Source organism: Grus americana, chromosome 1 (assembly GCF_028858705.1).
Source record: "Grus americana isolate bGruAme1 chromosome 1, bGruAme1.mat, whole genome shotgun sequence".
NCBI lineage: Eukaryota > Metazoa > Chordata > Aves > Gruiformes > Gruidae > Grus > Grus americana.
The window spans coordinates 59,523,775-59,536,254 of record NC_072852.1 but is presented as its reverse complement, the minus strand read 5'-3'; the positions used below and the strand labels follow the sequence as shown (position 1 = coordinate 59,536,254).

At 55.6% G+C, this 12,480-nt stretch overlaps 1 protein-coding gene across 1 annotated transcript; it reads left to right on the top strand.

Moving 5' to 3' along the window:
- Positions 1 to 575: 575 nt before the first annotated feature.
- Positions 576 to 10,574, top strand: MCM5 (minichromosome maintenance complex component 5). The gene is made up of 17 exons (XM_054840533.1): positions 576 to 657; positions 823 to 1,005; positions 1,908 to 2,034; positions 2,136 to 2,264; positions 2,721 to 2,893; positions 4,170 to 4,325; positions 4,426 to 4,592; positions 5,203 to 5,374; positions 5,556 to 5,667; positions 6,383 to 6,526; positions 6,860 to 6,925; positions 7,854 to 8,030; positions 8,136 to 8,248; positions 8,499 to 8,627; positions 8,871 to 9,013; positions 9,617 to 9,744; positions 10,191 to 10,574. The coding sequence occupies exons 2-17, from the start codon at positions 839 to 841 to the stop codon at positions 10,290 to 10,292; spliced, it is 2,205 nt and encodes a 734-aa protein (XP_054696508.1). The 5' UTR covers positions 576 to 657; positions 823 to 838; the 3' UTR covers positions 10,293 to 10,574.
- Positions 10,575 to 12,480: the final 1,906 nt, after the last annotated feature.

Sequence of the window (12,480 nt, the reverse complement as noted above, 5' to 3'; positions counted from 1 at the left end):
TCCACTTACAGTGCACATTACCACGTTTTTGAAGAGCCAAACTGCTTGCGCAATGACCCACCAGCCTTCCCCCCAAATTCTCCACTAACCAGGAGAAAAGCACCCTGGAGAGCACGCACCCTGCGGCGGCACCAGCCTGCTCGCCCCGGCCCCTCCTGCTCACAGGGACCCCCTACTCGGGCCCTGCCACACCACTAAGCGCTGCAACAACAAACTCCAGCTACCCCCAAGGAGCATACAGCACTAATTTATTTTATTCCAGTAATTAACGTCTCCGCCGCCTGAGGGCAATTAACGCGCTCCCCCCCCCCGCCCGCAATGGTTTCACCCGGTCCCCCCTCCGCGCACCGCCACAATGGTCCCGCCCGACCGCCATTTCGCCTCCCCCCGCCCTTCTCTCTCAGATTTCGCGCCAAATTGCGCCCGGCCGGCAGAGGGCGGAGCGCCGCGACCAATCAGCGGCAGAGGCGGTTCAGCGCGCTTCCTCTTGGGGCGGGGCGGGAGGACGGCCGGGGTCCAATCCGCGACGGCGCGCTGCGGCCGGGCCAATCGGAGTGAGCGGTGGCGGAGTCGGCGCGCCCAGCGCAGCAGTTTGGTTTCCGCCGCGCGCCGGTTTTGCCGCGAAAAAGTTGGTGGCGGCTTCCCGCGGGCAGCGAGGTGCGGAGCGGGGCGGGATCGCGCGTGGGGCCGCAGGGGGGCATCCCGTGGGGCATCCCGTGTGGAGGAGGAGGAGGAGGACGAGGGCAGTTTGGGGGCGGGGGGCGCAGTGCAGCCGGGGGGAGGGGGAGGAGGTTGGTGCTGACCGCGGTCTCGGGCCCGCAGGGGAGCAGCAGTCGCCATGTCCGGCTTCGACGACCCCGGGATTTACTACAGCGACAGTTTTGGGGGCGATGCGTCGGTGGACGAGGGGCAGGTTCGGAAGTCCCAGCTGCAGAAGCGGTTCAAGGAGTTTCTGCGGCAGTTCCGGGTGGGCACGGACCGGACGGGCTTCACCTTCAAATACAGGTGCCGCTGTGACCCCTTTTCTCCCTCGGTGGCCTTACCCACTCCTCTTTGCACATCCAATCTGTTGTTAGCCTTCCTCCTGCCATGCACGCCCCAGGTATGCAATCGCACATGTCAGCTTTGCTCTTCCCGTAGACTGTAAAGAGCTCTTTGTTAGTATAAGAAATGCTGTTGCTCCCATTTAACCCTAGAGGAAAACTGAGGTCCCGTGTTCGCCTGAATTTTTAGGCAGCTGTCTAGTGGCAGAGGTAGCAATAGAGGGATCTGCACTGCCAAGCTTGCACCTAGTTCTGAAATTCAAGGTCTGTCTTCAAGATCTAGTGCTTTCTGGTCTGGAGTTTTGTGTGTATCCATTAAAATCAGTACAGCACTGTCCACGTGTGCCTTCTGGGGCTGCGAAGGTCCCTCGGCCATCTCTTTGCCTATGCAGCTTGGAGACAACTGTGAGAGGGCATACAGATGTATCATGTGAGGGCTGGGATGATCTTTCCTTTCATCTCTGAATTTCATGCACCCTGGCCTTTTTAAGGAGAACATTGCCTGTTATGCTATAACTTTCTTTTTTAAAATCGTATTTTAGGTATAATTGGTATTCTGCATAGAGTTTTTCTAATTGCCTGTCTGGCTGTGTAACTCTAGTAAACAATTTGTGCCATACTGTACGCTGTCACTGTAAGCACTGGTGTCTCTGGTCTTATGTCACATTTGAAAGTAGTTTACGGTGAAAGATTTGCTCAGATTCTCCAACATTTCTCTTGGCACTCTCCCGATTTTCCCCGTTTACTTTCCAAACGAAGGACTTCCTGCAGAACCTGCCTTCTCTGCTCGCTGCTTGTCGTAAGGTCGCTGTGGGTGACTGGTGCTTTCTGCCCTGCAAACCTTTACCACTTACTGCCTTCCAGGGATGAGCTTAAACGGCACTATAACCTGAGTCAGTACTGGGTGGAGGTGGAGATGGAAGACCTGGCCAGCTTTGATGAAGATCTCGCTGACTATCTGTACAAGCAACCAGCAGAGCACCTGCAGCTGGTAAGGATGGGGGAGGCTGGCAACCTGGCGCGCTGATGTTGAGAGCAGCCCTGATGATATACTGTAATGTACCCATAATAGCCTAGTTCTTCCTTTTGTAGTTGGAAGAAGCTGCAAAAGAAGTTGCAGATGAGGTCACCCGTCCTCGTCCTTCAGGGGAGGAAACTCTCCAAGACATCCAGGTGATGCTGAGATCGGATGCGAACGCAGCCAACATCCGCAGCCTGAAGGTGAGGTGAATTGGCTGCCGCGCTGAGCAGCGAGCAGCAGGGCTTGCTTGTGTGTGGGTGTGATTGCAGAGGAGCTTTTGGTACTTGATCACGTACTTCAGGACACAGGTTGTACGCTAATTTACAAGCAGGGGTACTCTGCAACTTAAATCTGACTACAAAGACTGCTATTACTGGTTCCTGCTGCAGGGACATTACTGCTGTTGGTGATGTTCTGCATGGAGTGTTTTTTCCTTTTCTCTCTTCCTTTGAAATCAGCATGGCTTAAGTCATGCAACATTCCTGTACTACTGTAGAGCAAAAGAGTGACATTGTGCAGGCTGCTTTGTTCTGGTACCTTAGTCTCATGAATGTGGGAAGCGTAGCTAAGTCGAGCTGTGTTTCTTCAAATTCTTAGTTTCCCATCCATCCTCCAGCGACAGCTTTCTTACCTTCCCTTCACCTTTTCCCTTTCAGTCTGACCAGATGTCCCACCTTGTGAAGATCCCTGGGATCGTAATTGCGGCAACCCCCGTGAGAGCCAAAGCCACCAGAATAGCCATCCAGTGCCGCAGCTGCCGCAACACCATCAGCAACATTGCGGTGCGCCCGGGCCTGGAGGGTTACGCTCTCCCCAGGAAATGCAACACGTAAGGACTGACACGGAGATGCGTGCGGCAGGCTGGTGGGGAAAAAAAAGGCTGCATCCCCCTCCTCCTGCTCCCCCTCCGTCCCCTGCGTGCTGCATAATGTCAGGTCCCTGTTGCACAAGGCAGAAGCATCTGCACTGCTCTCTGCCTCCTCCCTTCGTGTTGCCCTTGTGGCTGGCAGGTCTGAGCTCCATCTGTCTGCGTCACGCTGGTCGTGGTGCTGCGTGACCAGTGCTGCAAGCGGTGTTGAGCGGCCGTGTCCGAGGAGTTCGTTATATCTGCAGGGCGCTTTGCCTGTTGTACCTAAAGGTTCATTCCTGCCTCCGGCCATCCCATAATGCTGTGTTAAGCTGCTGTCTTAACTTCCTATTAAGTTCTTATCTTTCTCGAACGAACTTGTCGTTCTATGTTCTCCCTCCCCAGGGGGCTGTTTTGCGTTACCTTCTGTAGGGATGCTTTGCTACTAACTTTCAAATCCCGCTTTACAGCTCTTGATGCCCATGCGAACCGTGAGCGTTAGGCTGCCGCTGTGCTGCAGCTCTCGTGCCGATTGATTGATCACGGTAGATTGTGCCTGCCAGTATTTATTTTCTGCACCTTATCTCTAATGCAGCTTGAGGGGTCTTTGGGATAGGGATCGTTCTTGCACGTGGTCTGTACAGCACCTTGCTCCTTGACTGCACAAGCGCATCTGCGCTCTCATGTTATCCTCCCTGACAGTCCTGCGTGGAGTCGGGTGTCGGTAGTGATGTACTGAGACGGCAGCAGGATGTGGAGGTGCTCCTTGTCTCGGAGAGCTTGTAGTCTAGCGAGGCAGATACATCTTGAGAGACCGGAGGTTGATGGCAGCCTTGTCACATTGCTAATTGCTTTCTCACCAGAAACCACTTAACATTTGCTTCGTGCCCGAGGTTATAAAGAAAAATGCCCTGCCGTGTCGCTGAGTCTATACTGTTATCTTCTGTGTAATTAATGAATTGCCTTCCTCCCTGCTTTCAGCTAGCAGGGAAGAGGGGGGGAGGCAGGGAGAGTACTCAGGCAAGTATCGCCCTGTCTTTGGCTTGTTCTTGTGCCCGCTTTTGGCAGCTGTCGAAGACAAGACAGAGGGCTTGGTGAGGCTTTGGTTTGGCCCCGTGTGACTGCCCTTCTCACCTGCTGGGCACCGCTCGGAGGGGTGGCTGCTCTGGTTTCTGTCACCGCCGTCCCCTCTACAGGGGGGCTCCCAGGGGTGGCTCCTGAGTGCCAGCAGCCTTCCCTGATTGATCTCTCTGCACAGAGAACAAGCTGGCCGCCCAAAGTGCCCACTGGACCCCTATTTCATCATGCCAGATAAGTGCAAGTGTGTGGACTTCCAGGTCCTGAAGCTGCAGGAGTCCCCGGATGCTGTGCCGCACGGGGAGATGCCCCGGCACTTGCAGCTGTACTGCGACAGGTACCAGCATGGTCTCCCCACCTTTGCCCCGCAGGGCTAGCAGGTGTTGCTGGTGCCATCCCTTCCCCCGCTACCCCGGCTTTCCCCTTCCTCCTCTTAGGTACCTGTGTGACAAAGTTGTCCCAGGGAACAGAGTCACTATCATGGGCATTTACTCCATCAAGAAGTCTGCCCAGAGCAAGAACAGAACCCGTGACAACGTGGGCGTAGGCATCCGAAGCGCTTACATCCGTGTGGTGGGCATCCAGGTGGATGTGGAGGGTTCAGGTGAGGTCTACTTTTGGTGTCCATCCGGTCTGTGTTGGTAGCCTGGTGTTGGGAGAGCCCCCTTCCTGAACAAGGTGGTCCCTCAGCAAGGACTGTGTGAAATCACAGCCTAGGTCCTGCTCTGCTGGTTATATAGCAGAAGGTTCAAGCCGGTCCAGGGGTCTAACTTGCCCTGGATGATCTGTAGTCATGTCCTGAATGACTTTTTCTCAGTGATATTAAATGAGGAGGTTTCAGCCCAAGTTCTCCAGAGTATTTAAGTGCTTTTATCTTATTGATCTTAGTGGCAATCTGCTAAACCATCCCTGAGGACCTGGGCTGAAGTCAATGGTTAAAAGTGAGCTATGTATTTAAAACACAGTCCTGACTGTAATTCTCCCTCTGAGTCCTCCAGAGCTGCTTTGCCCAAGATCCTTGCTTTTTCCTGCCAGGCTCTAAGGACACAGCCTGCCTTGCTGGGATAGCAAATGCCTTCCCTCTCCACCCTTCCCACCTGGTGGTGTGACTTTCAGGAAGGGCTTTTGGTGGTAGCGGGTGTGGGGGAGTAGTGTCATTTACTTTAAAGCATCCTTTTTTTTGCTGTTGCATCATTCTCCTCATCCCTGTACAGGACACAGCTTTGCTGGCTCAGTCACCCCTCAAGAAGAGGAGGAACTTCGTCGCCTTGCTGCCATGCCCAACATCTATGAGACCATCGCCAAGAGCATTGCACCCTCCATCTACGGCAGCACCGACATCAAGAAGGCCATTGCCTGCCTCTTATTCGGAGGCTCTCGCAAGAGGTGGGGAAAAGTCAGCCTGGTGGAGAGAAGGTGGTGGCAGGGGAGTCATTCACGGAGCAAAGCCCTCATACAGTCTTCTGGTGGTGCTACCATCTGCCTGCCAGTTGTCAGCAATGTCTGGTTATCAAAATGAAGGCTCACCATCACTCCTCCATCTCTTTTTCCCACCCTGTCACTCCAGGCTCCCAGATGGACTGACCCGCAGAGGAGACATCAACTTACTGATGCTGGGTGACCCCGGCACGGCCAAATCCCAGCTGCTGAAGTTCGTTGAGAAGTGTTCACCTATTGGGGTAGGTGGTTTGAAGCGACCGCTTGTAGTGCAGCTCATTTCTTCCTTCAGCTCCCAGCTATGCTGGCTGGTGGAGGTGCGAACTGCCATTTCTGGTGCTAGCCTGGAAGAGATGGGGTGCAGGATGGGGGATGAGGGGGGGAAGGGGAAGCAGGTAATGCCTTTTGTTATGATGTGAGCCAGGCTATTTGCAGACATCCAAAGACGTGAGTGGTGCTGTTTATTTTTGAGACATGATCAGCAGAGAGGCTGGCTGGTCAGGGCAAATGAACTTGACTGCTTCTCAGGCACGGACCTTCAGGCTGAACCCAGGCATGAAATTATATTTTCAGCCGTGTTTTCTTGTAGTCCCCGTTAAAGTCAGCCTCTGACTGCATTGTTCCCTCAGGAGGAAAACAAAACTAATGCAGCAGCCCACCAAACAATGAATCACTCCGTGTTCTGTACTTAATACCTGTATTTGTATGTCTGCAAGCCCTCCCGTGCGTCACAACTGCTCAGTCCAAGGCCTGGGACTATGCAATAGTCTTGCTCTGTACCCAGCAGGTCTGATTTTGGCGTGTGCTGGGGAAATTTTCCTGGAGGGCTTTGCGTTTCTTCCAGCAGCTCTGGGTTTTGCAGTGCAGGGGGTGCTTTGTCCTTCAGCTGGAGCAGCGGGCTCCTGGGTCCCACGGCGACTTATGTGCTGTCCCCTTCCTTGTCCCGCACACTGCTAGGTATACACCTCGGGGAAAGGCAGCAGCGCTGCCGGCTTGACGGCCTCGGTGATCCGCGACCCATCCTCCAGGAGTTTCTTCATGGAGGGAGGAGCCATGGTGCTGGCGGACGGGGGAGTGGTGTGCATCGATGAGTTCGACAAGGTACCCGCGGGGCTGCCCGCACGGGAGTGGGGAAAGAGCCCTTGGGCTGCCGGCTGCTCCCGGGAGAGCCCAGAGCTGCAGGAGAAAGGGTGGCTCCCCTGAAGCTGCCCTGCTTTCTTTCGGGGAAGGTCAGGGGATGGGGCTGCAGGGAAAATCTGGTTATGTTCTGCACTCTTGAGCAGAGGTCCTTGCAGAGCTTTACCTCGGGGGTCAGCATCGGTGGGTGTGTGTGTAGCTGAGGTTTGGTGGAACTTTGGTGAAATAATTAATTAACGTATGTATTTATTTATTTATTTTTCACTCCACCTCATTTCTCCCACCTTGGATGAGAAGATGCGGGAGGATGACCGTGTGGCCATCCATGAGGCCATGGAGCAGCAGACCATCTCCATTGCTAAGGTGAGCTGTGGGTGTGTGTCGCCCTGGGGCAGGAGCCTGAATTGTCCCTGAGAGCCCAGCAACCAGCAGTCACACATCCTTTGCCAGAATTGCCCATTTTAAAGTGGCTTGTCCAAGCAGTGGTTTTGATGGTTACTGGTTTTTCTGATCTGAGACTGGTCAGCCCTGCCTGTAGGCTTTGGGTTGTCTTCCCTCAGGCAGCCTGAACTTCAACAGGACTGAAATGAACTCCCTCTGCTCTGCCTGTCCTCTGCTCCTCTAGATTTAGTATTTCTGCTGATATCCCTGTGTCGCAGCATGATGTCATTTCTTTTTCTTCCTTCCCACTGCTCTCCACACCCTCAGAAGATCTACAGAAACTGCCTGACAAGGCAGTGCCAAGTCTTCTCTCAAATCAGAGTTTCTCTTCATTTCCACTGCTCAGCCTTTTTTTTTTTTTTGTAGCACCTCTGCTCCCTCCTGCTTGCTCTGGCTCACCCCTTAGCTGTTCAGTCCCTGGTAACAGAACGCCCACCACTTTTCCTTGCTGGTTGCTCTTGCCCTACTACCTGCAAACCCACACTTTGCCCCCAGGGCTGCCCAGGGGAACTTGGCCCCAGCCACCCAGTTTCTATCTCAGGTTGCAGATTTAGTGATAGGGTCTTGCATGTCCTTGCCCTTGATGTGAGGTTTTAAATGAAGTTACTTAGTGCTCAAGTCTCAGCTGAAGCCAGTCATCCTCTAGAAGGACGTGTGAGTCCAGCCCCATGTACCTCCTGTGCTGACCCCTCTCCAATATGGAACCATTACAGAGCAATTGGGTGCTACTTAAGGGGTTTTATTTAAATGCAAACTGCTTTTGGACCTTGTACTATGAGTTAATAGCCTTCTAGCCTTGCTGTGACGTGGACGTAGTCTTGACCCCATCCATTTCTCCTGCCCACCACAGGCAGGAATTACAACCACGCTCAACTCCCGCTGCTCAGTGCTGGCAGCTGCCAACTCTGTCTTTGGGCGCTGGGACGAGACCAAGGGTGAGGAGAACATTGATTTTATGCCCACCATCCTGTCCCGATTTGACATGATCTTCATCGTCAAGGATGAGCACAATGAGGAGCGAGACATGGTAGGCTGGGGCACGTGGGTGCAGCTGGGACTCGTGGTGCCCAATTTTTTTTGTGGGGGGAGGCAGTGGGGTTTCCAGCTGCCTGATTTCCCTCTGCTGTCCTAGACGCTGGCCAAGCATGTGATGTCCTTACACGTGAGCGCCTTGACGCAGACCCAGGCCGTGGAGGGCGAGATTGAGCTGAACAAGCTGAAGAAGCTCATCTCCTTCTGTCGGACGTGAGTGAGGGGCATGACATTTTGGCAGTGCCCGGGCTGCACGGTGGGAGGCAGTGGTGAGAAATGAACCACGCAGCCGGTGTTTGCAAGCGCTCTGTCTGGGTCACCTTTTTTTTAACTCCTGCCTTGAAAAAAGGGAAGCGAGAGCAACTCACAATGGTGCAGCAGCGTGACCCAAGGATGTGAGTGGTGCCCGGGGCCTCCCCTGCCCAGGGGACCCTCCTCCAGCTCCTGTTCCCCCCCCTTGCAGGAAGTGTGGCCCTCGGCTCTCGGCGGCAGCGGCGGAGAAGCTGAAGAACCGCTACATCCTGATGCGGAGCGGCACTCGCCAGCACGAGCAGGAGAGTGACCGCCGCTCCAGCATCCCCATCACTGTCCGGTGAGCAACCCTGCCCTCCTCGCCCCACCGAAACCTTCAGGGTTGGGGTTGCATCGCTAGGAGTCACCTGGGGTAGCCCAGGAAGGGGCTTAGTGGGGTGCTGGGGTTTGGGGGAGCCCTCTGTGAACAGGGCAACACTGGAGGTGGCTGGAGTTGGGTAGGTGGGGGTGTCTGGGGTTGGGGGGAAGGAGAAGACCCCTTGGAGTTGCAGTAGAAAGCAAGGAACATCGCCTTTGGCCGCAGGCAGCTGGAGGCCATCATACGCATTGCCGAATCCCTGGGGAAGATGAAGCTTCAGCCCTTTGCCACCGAGGCGGACGTTGAAGAGGCCTTGCGGCTCTTCCAGGTGTCCACACTTGATGCAGCCATGTCGGGCAGCCTGTCAGGTGAGGGGGAGATGCTCGGTGCTGGGGACAGGAGGGATGTGCTGGGCCTGGCTGCTCAGGGCAAGGAGAGACAAGCTTCCCTCTCAGGACCAGGCTGGCAGGGCCAGGGGGTGCTACCAGGCACCCCCCGGGCAGGTGCTGGACCTTCTTTCTGAGCTAAGGCAAAGCAACGCCTGTGGCAGCAAGGGGCTGTCATAGCGACGGGGCTGTGGCTCACAGGGAGGGCAACAACAAATGACACTGAGGATCTCCACCAGTGCTGGGCCAGGGAGGGGTGGTCTGGCCCCTTGTGGGTCCCAAGGGCAGACCCCAGTCCTGGAGGTGGTTCCCCAACCAGTTTGTCCTCTAGCGTCTTTCCCTGTGGGGTTGAAGGCAATGTTTCCTTGGGAGGCAGCGTGGCACAGAGGGTTTGAAGGAAGCTCCAGCAGTCAGGGCCGTGTTCAGCTGTGTCATTGGAGCTCACCTTTGATGGTGGGTTTGCTCATGGGTTCCCTGAAGTCTCTGAGACATGCCAGGTGTGGTGGGAGACATAGAAGACGGGCACTCTGGCTTTGAGAGTGACGTCTGGGCAGCACAGAAAGCTCACGCAGCCTCTCCCTCCAGGGGCAGAAGGCTTCACGACACAGGAGGACCAAGAGATGCTGTCCCGCATTGAGAAGCAGCTCAAGCGCCGCTTTGCCATCGGCTCTCAGGTGTCGGAGCACAGCATTGTCCAGGACTTCATGCGCCAGGTGGGCCAGGGACCTCATGGAGGGTTGGGCTGTGAAACCAGGCACCCCAGGCTGCTGCTCGGGGAGTGAAACCCATTCCCCAAGAGGTGGCTGGAGAGCCTTTTGGTCATACCTGCTTTTGAAGTTGTTTGTGGGGAGTGGGGTGCAATGTGATTGCAGAGTTTAAGGGGAATGAGGCAAGAACTCATTTGCAAAAGCACTGAGGTTTGGGGTTGTTCAGGTGGGTTGGGTTCTACCCTTGAAACCAGAACAGTTTGATTTGTGAGACTGGCTGTAGTCAGATGTGAAATAATAAAAGGGCAAAGGAGTGTCAGCACCTGGTGCCACCGGGCTCCCTCCCTCCGGAGAGGCACAGCCAGGCTTTAGCACTGGTTGTAGGTTCCTGCTGGGCTCTGGTGAGGTTTTCCCTGTTGGCTTATCTTCCCCCCCCACCTCCCCTTTTCCAGAAATACCCAGAACACGCCATCTACAAGGTGCTGCAGCTGATGATGCGGCGGGGGGAGATCCAGCACCGCATGCAACGCAAAGTCCTCTACCGCATCAAGTGACCTCCCTGTCCTATGTGTGGGGGGGAGCCGCTGCTGCCTGATCCCTGCCCACGTGCAGGCGGAGCGCCCTGTGGGGTCCGAGCCTGCTCCTGGAAGAACCTTTTCCTTGGGGAGCCAAACATCCCAGGGCCTCCTCCTTGAACCAGGGTTTGGGGTGGTCAGCATTCCCCTTGGGTGCTCTGTCACTGTGTCACATCAATGTTTCTATGAACTCCAAAAGCTTTTAGTTTGTATTAAAATAAAAACTGATATTGGTAGCCCAGGGTCTTTGGCTGCCCAGAGGGACAGAGTGGATGTATTCCCTTCCCTGGGAGGTTGTGCAGGATTTTGGTTGGGAAGGCATCTCTCCTGCTTGCCCTGTTACCCGCTGCTCAGCGCCCACCCTGGCGCCTCGCCTCGAGGCAGGATGCAGTCCCGGGGCAGCACCAGCAGCCCTGAAGGCAGAAACTCATTTCTCACTCGGGGTTTGATGTGTCTGTTAAGGCATAAATCCTGTTGGTGCAGGCTGCCAGGTCAGGCTCAGCTGTGCGAGAGGCATCTTACCTGGTCGCTGCGTGCAGGCTGCCGCCGTCTTCCCTGTCTGCCAGCAGCAGCGAGGGAAATGACCTGCCCTTCCCTGCTTCAAAGCTGCTCTTTGCTCATCCCTCCTTCCCCCCTCCAAGGGCTGCAGCAGGCAAATGCTGTACCCTGCAGCGTAAAGGGCTGTGTGAAAGCCTTGCTGCAGGCATGGGCAGAACCCCTTCCTTGCCCCGATGGGGATGTGGGGTGATGTCCATGAGCTGTGCGCCTTCCTCAAAGTAGCCTCTGCCACCTCTTTCATCTGCCAAGGGCTGTAGGGAGGGTTGTCCCACTCGCCAGGAGCCTCTCCTGGGCTCTGCCCCAGGGTGGGCTTGTGCAGCCGCTTGCCCTTCTGCGTTTGCTGCACGACCTTGCACTTCTCAAACTGCAGGTTTTTGTCACTTCTCGCAAAGTAGTAAGCATCCTCCCGAAGACGTAAGGTGCGGGTAGGTCCCTGCCCTCAGCAGCTTGGGGCCAGCTCGGACGTGCGAGAGCACCTGGGGGGGACTCTGAAGACAGGGCAGCGTTGGGCATGGCAGGCGAGCGAAGCCGCTGCGTGTGCCTGAGAGGCTGCTGCCGTGTGTGCGAGTGACCTGCAGGCTGACGAACACCCCAGGAGAGGCTTCCTTAGCAAAAGAACCGCTCGGGGCCAGCAGAGGGTACCAGAGCCTTGAGGATGCCGGGCTGCGGCGCTGCGCGCAGTGCTGCCTCCGAGGAGGAGGGCGAAACCGAGGGGTTCCTTTGGGATGGAGTAGGGGGGCGTAGGGTGCACCCAGCCTGGCAGCTGTCACAAAAGGGCTGGGCTCCCCTGCAGTATCCCTGTTTCCTTCTGTTTGAGTGTTTTGAGAGGTGCACTGGGCGCTCTGGACATGGCTGGAGCTGATTACGGGGTGAGGAGTCCCTCTGCAGGGGATGGGGTGGTGGTGACCCTGACAAGACAGGCTACATTTTGGAGAAACAGCCCCCTGCTCTTCATTCTCCAGTTTTTCAGATAGGCCGAACCTTTGTGGAGGGCTGGAGGAGAGAGGAGGCTGGCCCAAAGGCTCCCTGCAGGGATGGGTCTCCAGGAAGCTCTCACCAGTGATTTTATTACCTCCTGGGGCTTCTTGGAGCAAGCAATACTGGGGTAAAGGCGAGCACTCTTCTTTTCCCTTTAAAAAAAGAGATGCCTCCTCTCCCCACACTGCTCCCTGGCTGGGAAGGCAGCTTCCCTGAGCTGCTGCTCCATGGAGAGGATCAGCTCCATGGAGGAGGAATAAGTGGAAGTGAGAATAACAGGACAAGATCTGCACCTGGAGACTGAAGTTCCCAAAACTGCCAGTGTCTGTCTGAAAGCATCCCACCCCCGTTGCAGGCTCCCATGCCCCTGGTCAAGGACTCGATATTTTAGCATCAGGAGGTGGCCCATTAGAGCAGGGTCAACGTGGCCCTGAAGCAGCAGCGTGGTGTTTCCTTGCCACGTGCCATAACCCATGCAGCACTGTAGCGATGGGTCCTACAGGTCTCTCAGCCCCTGACACCCTTCCCCAGTACTCTGTCCTTGCTTTGGAGATACTGGCAGTACCTGTCTTATCTGTGGTCCTTCTTCCAGAGGTGCAGCAAGAGCAAAGCAAGCAGAGAGGTGAGTACG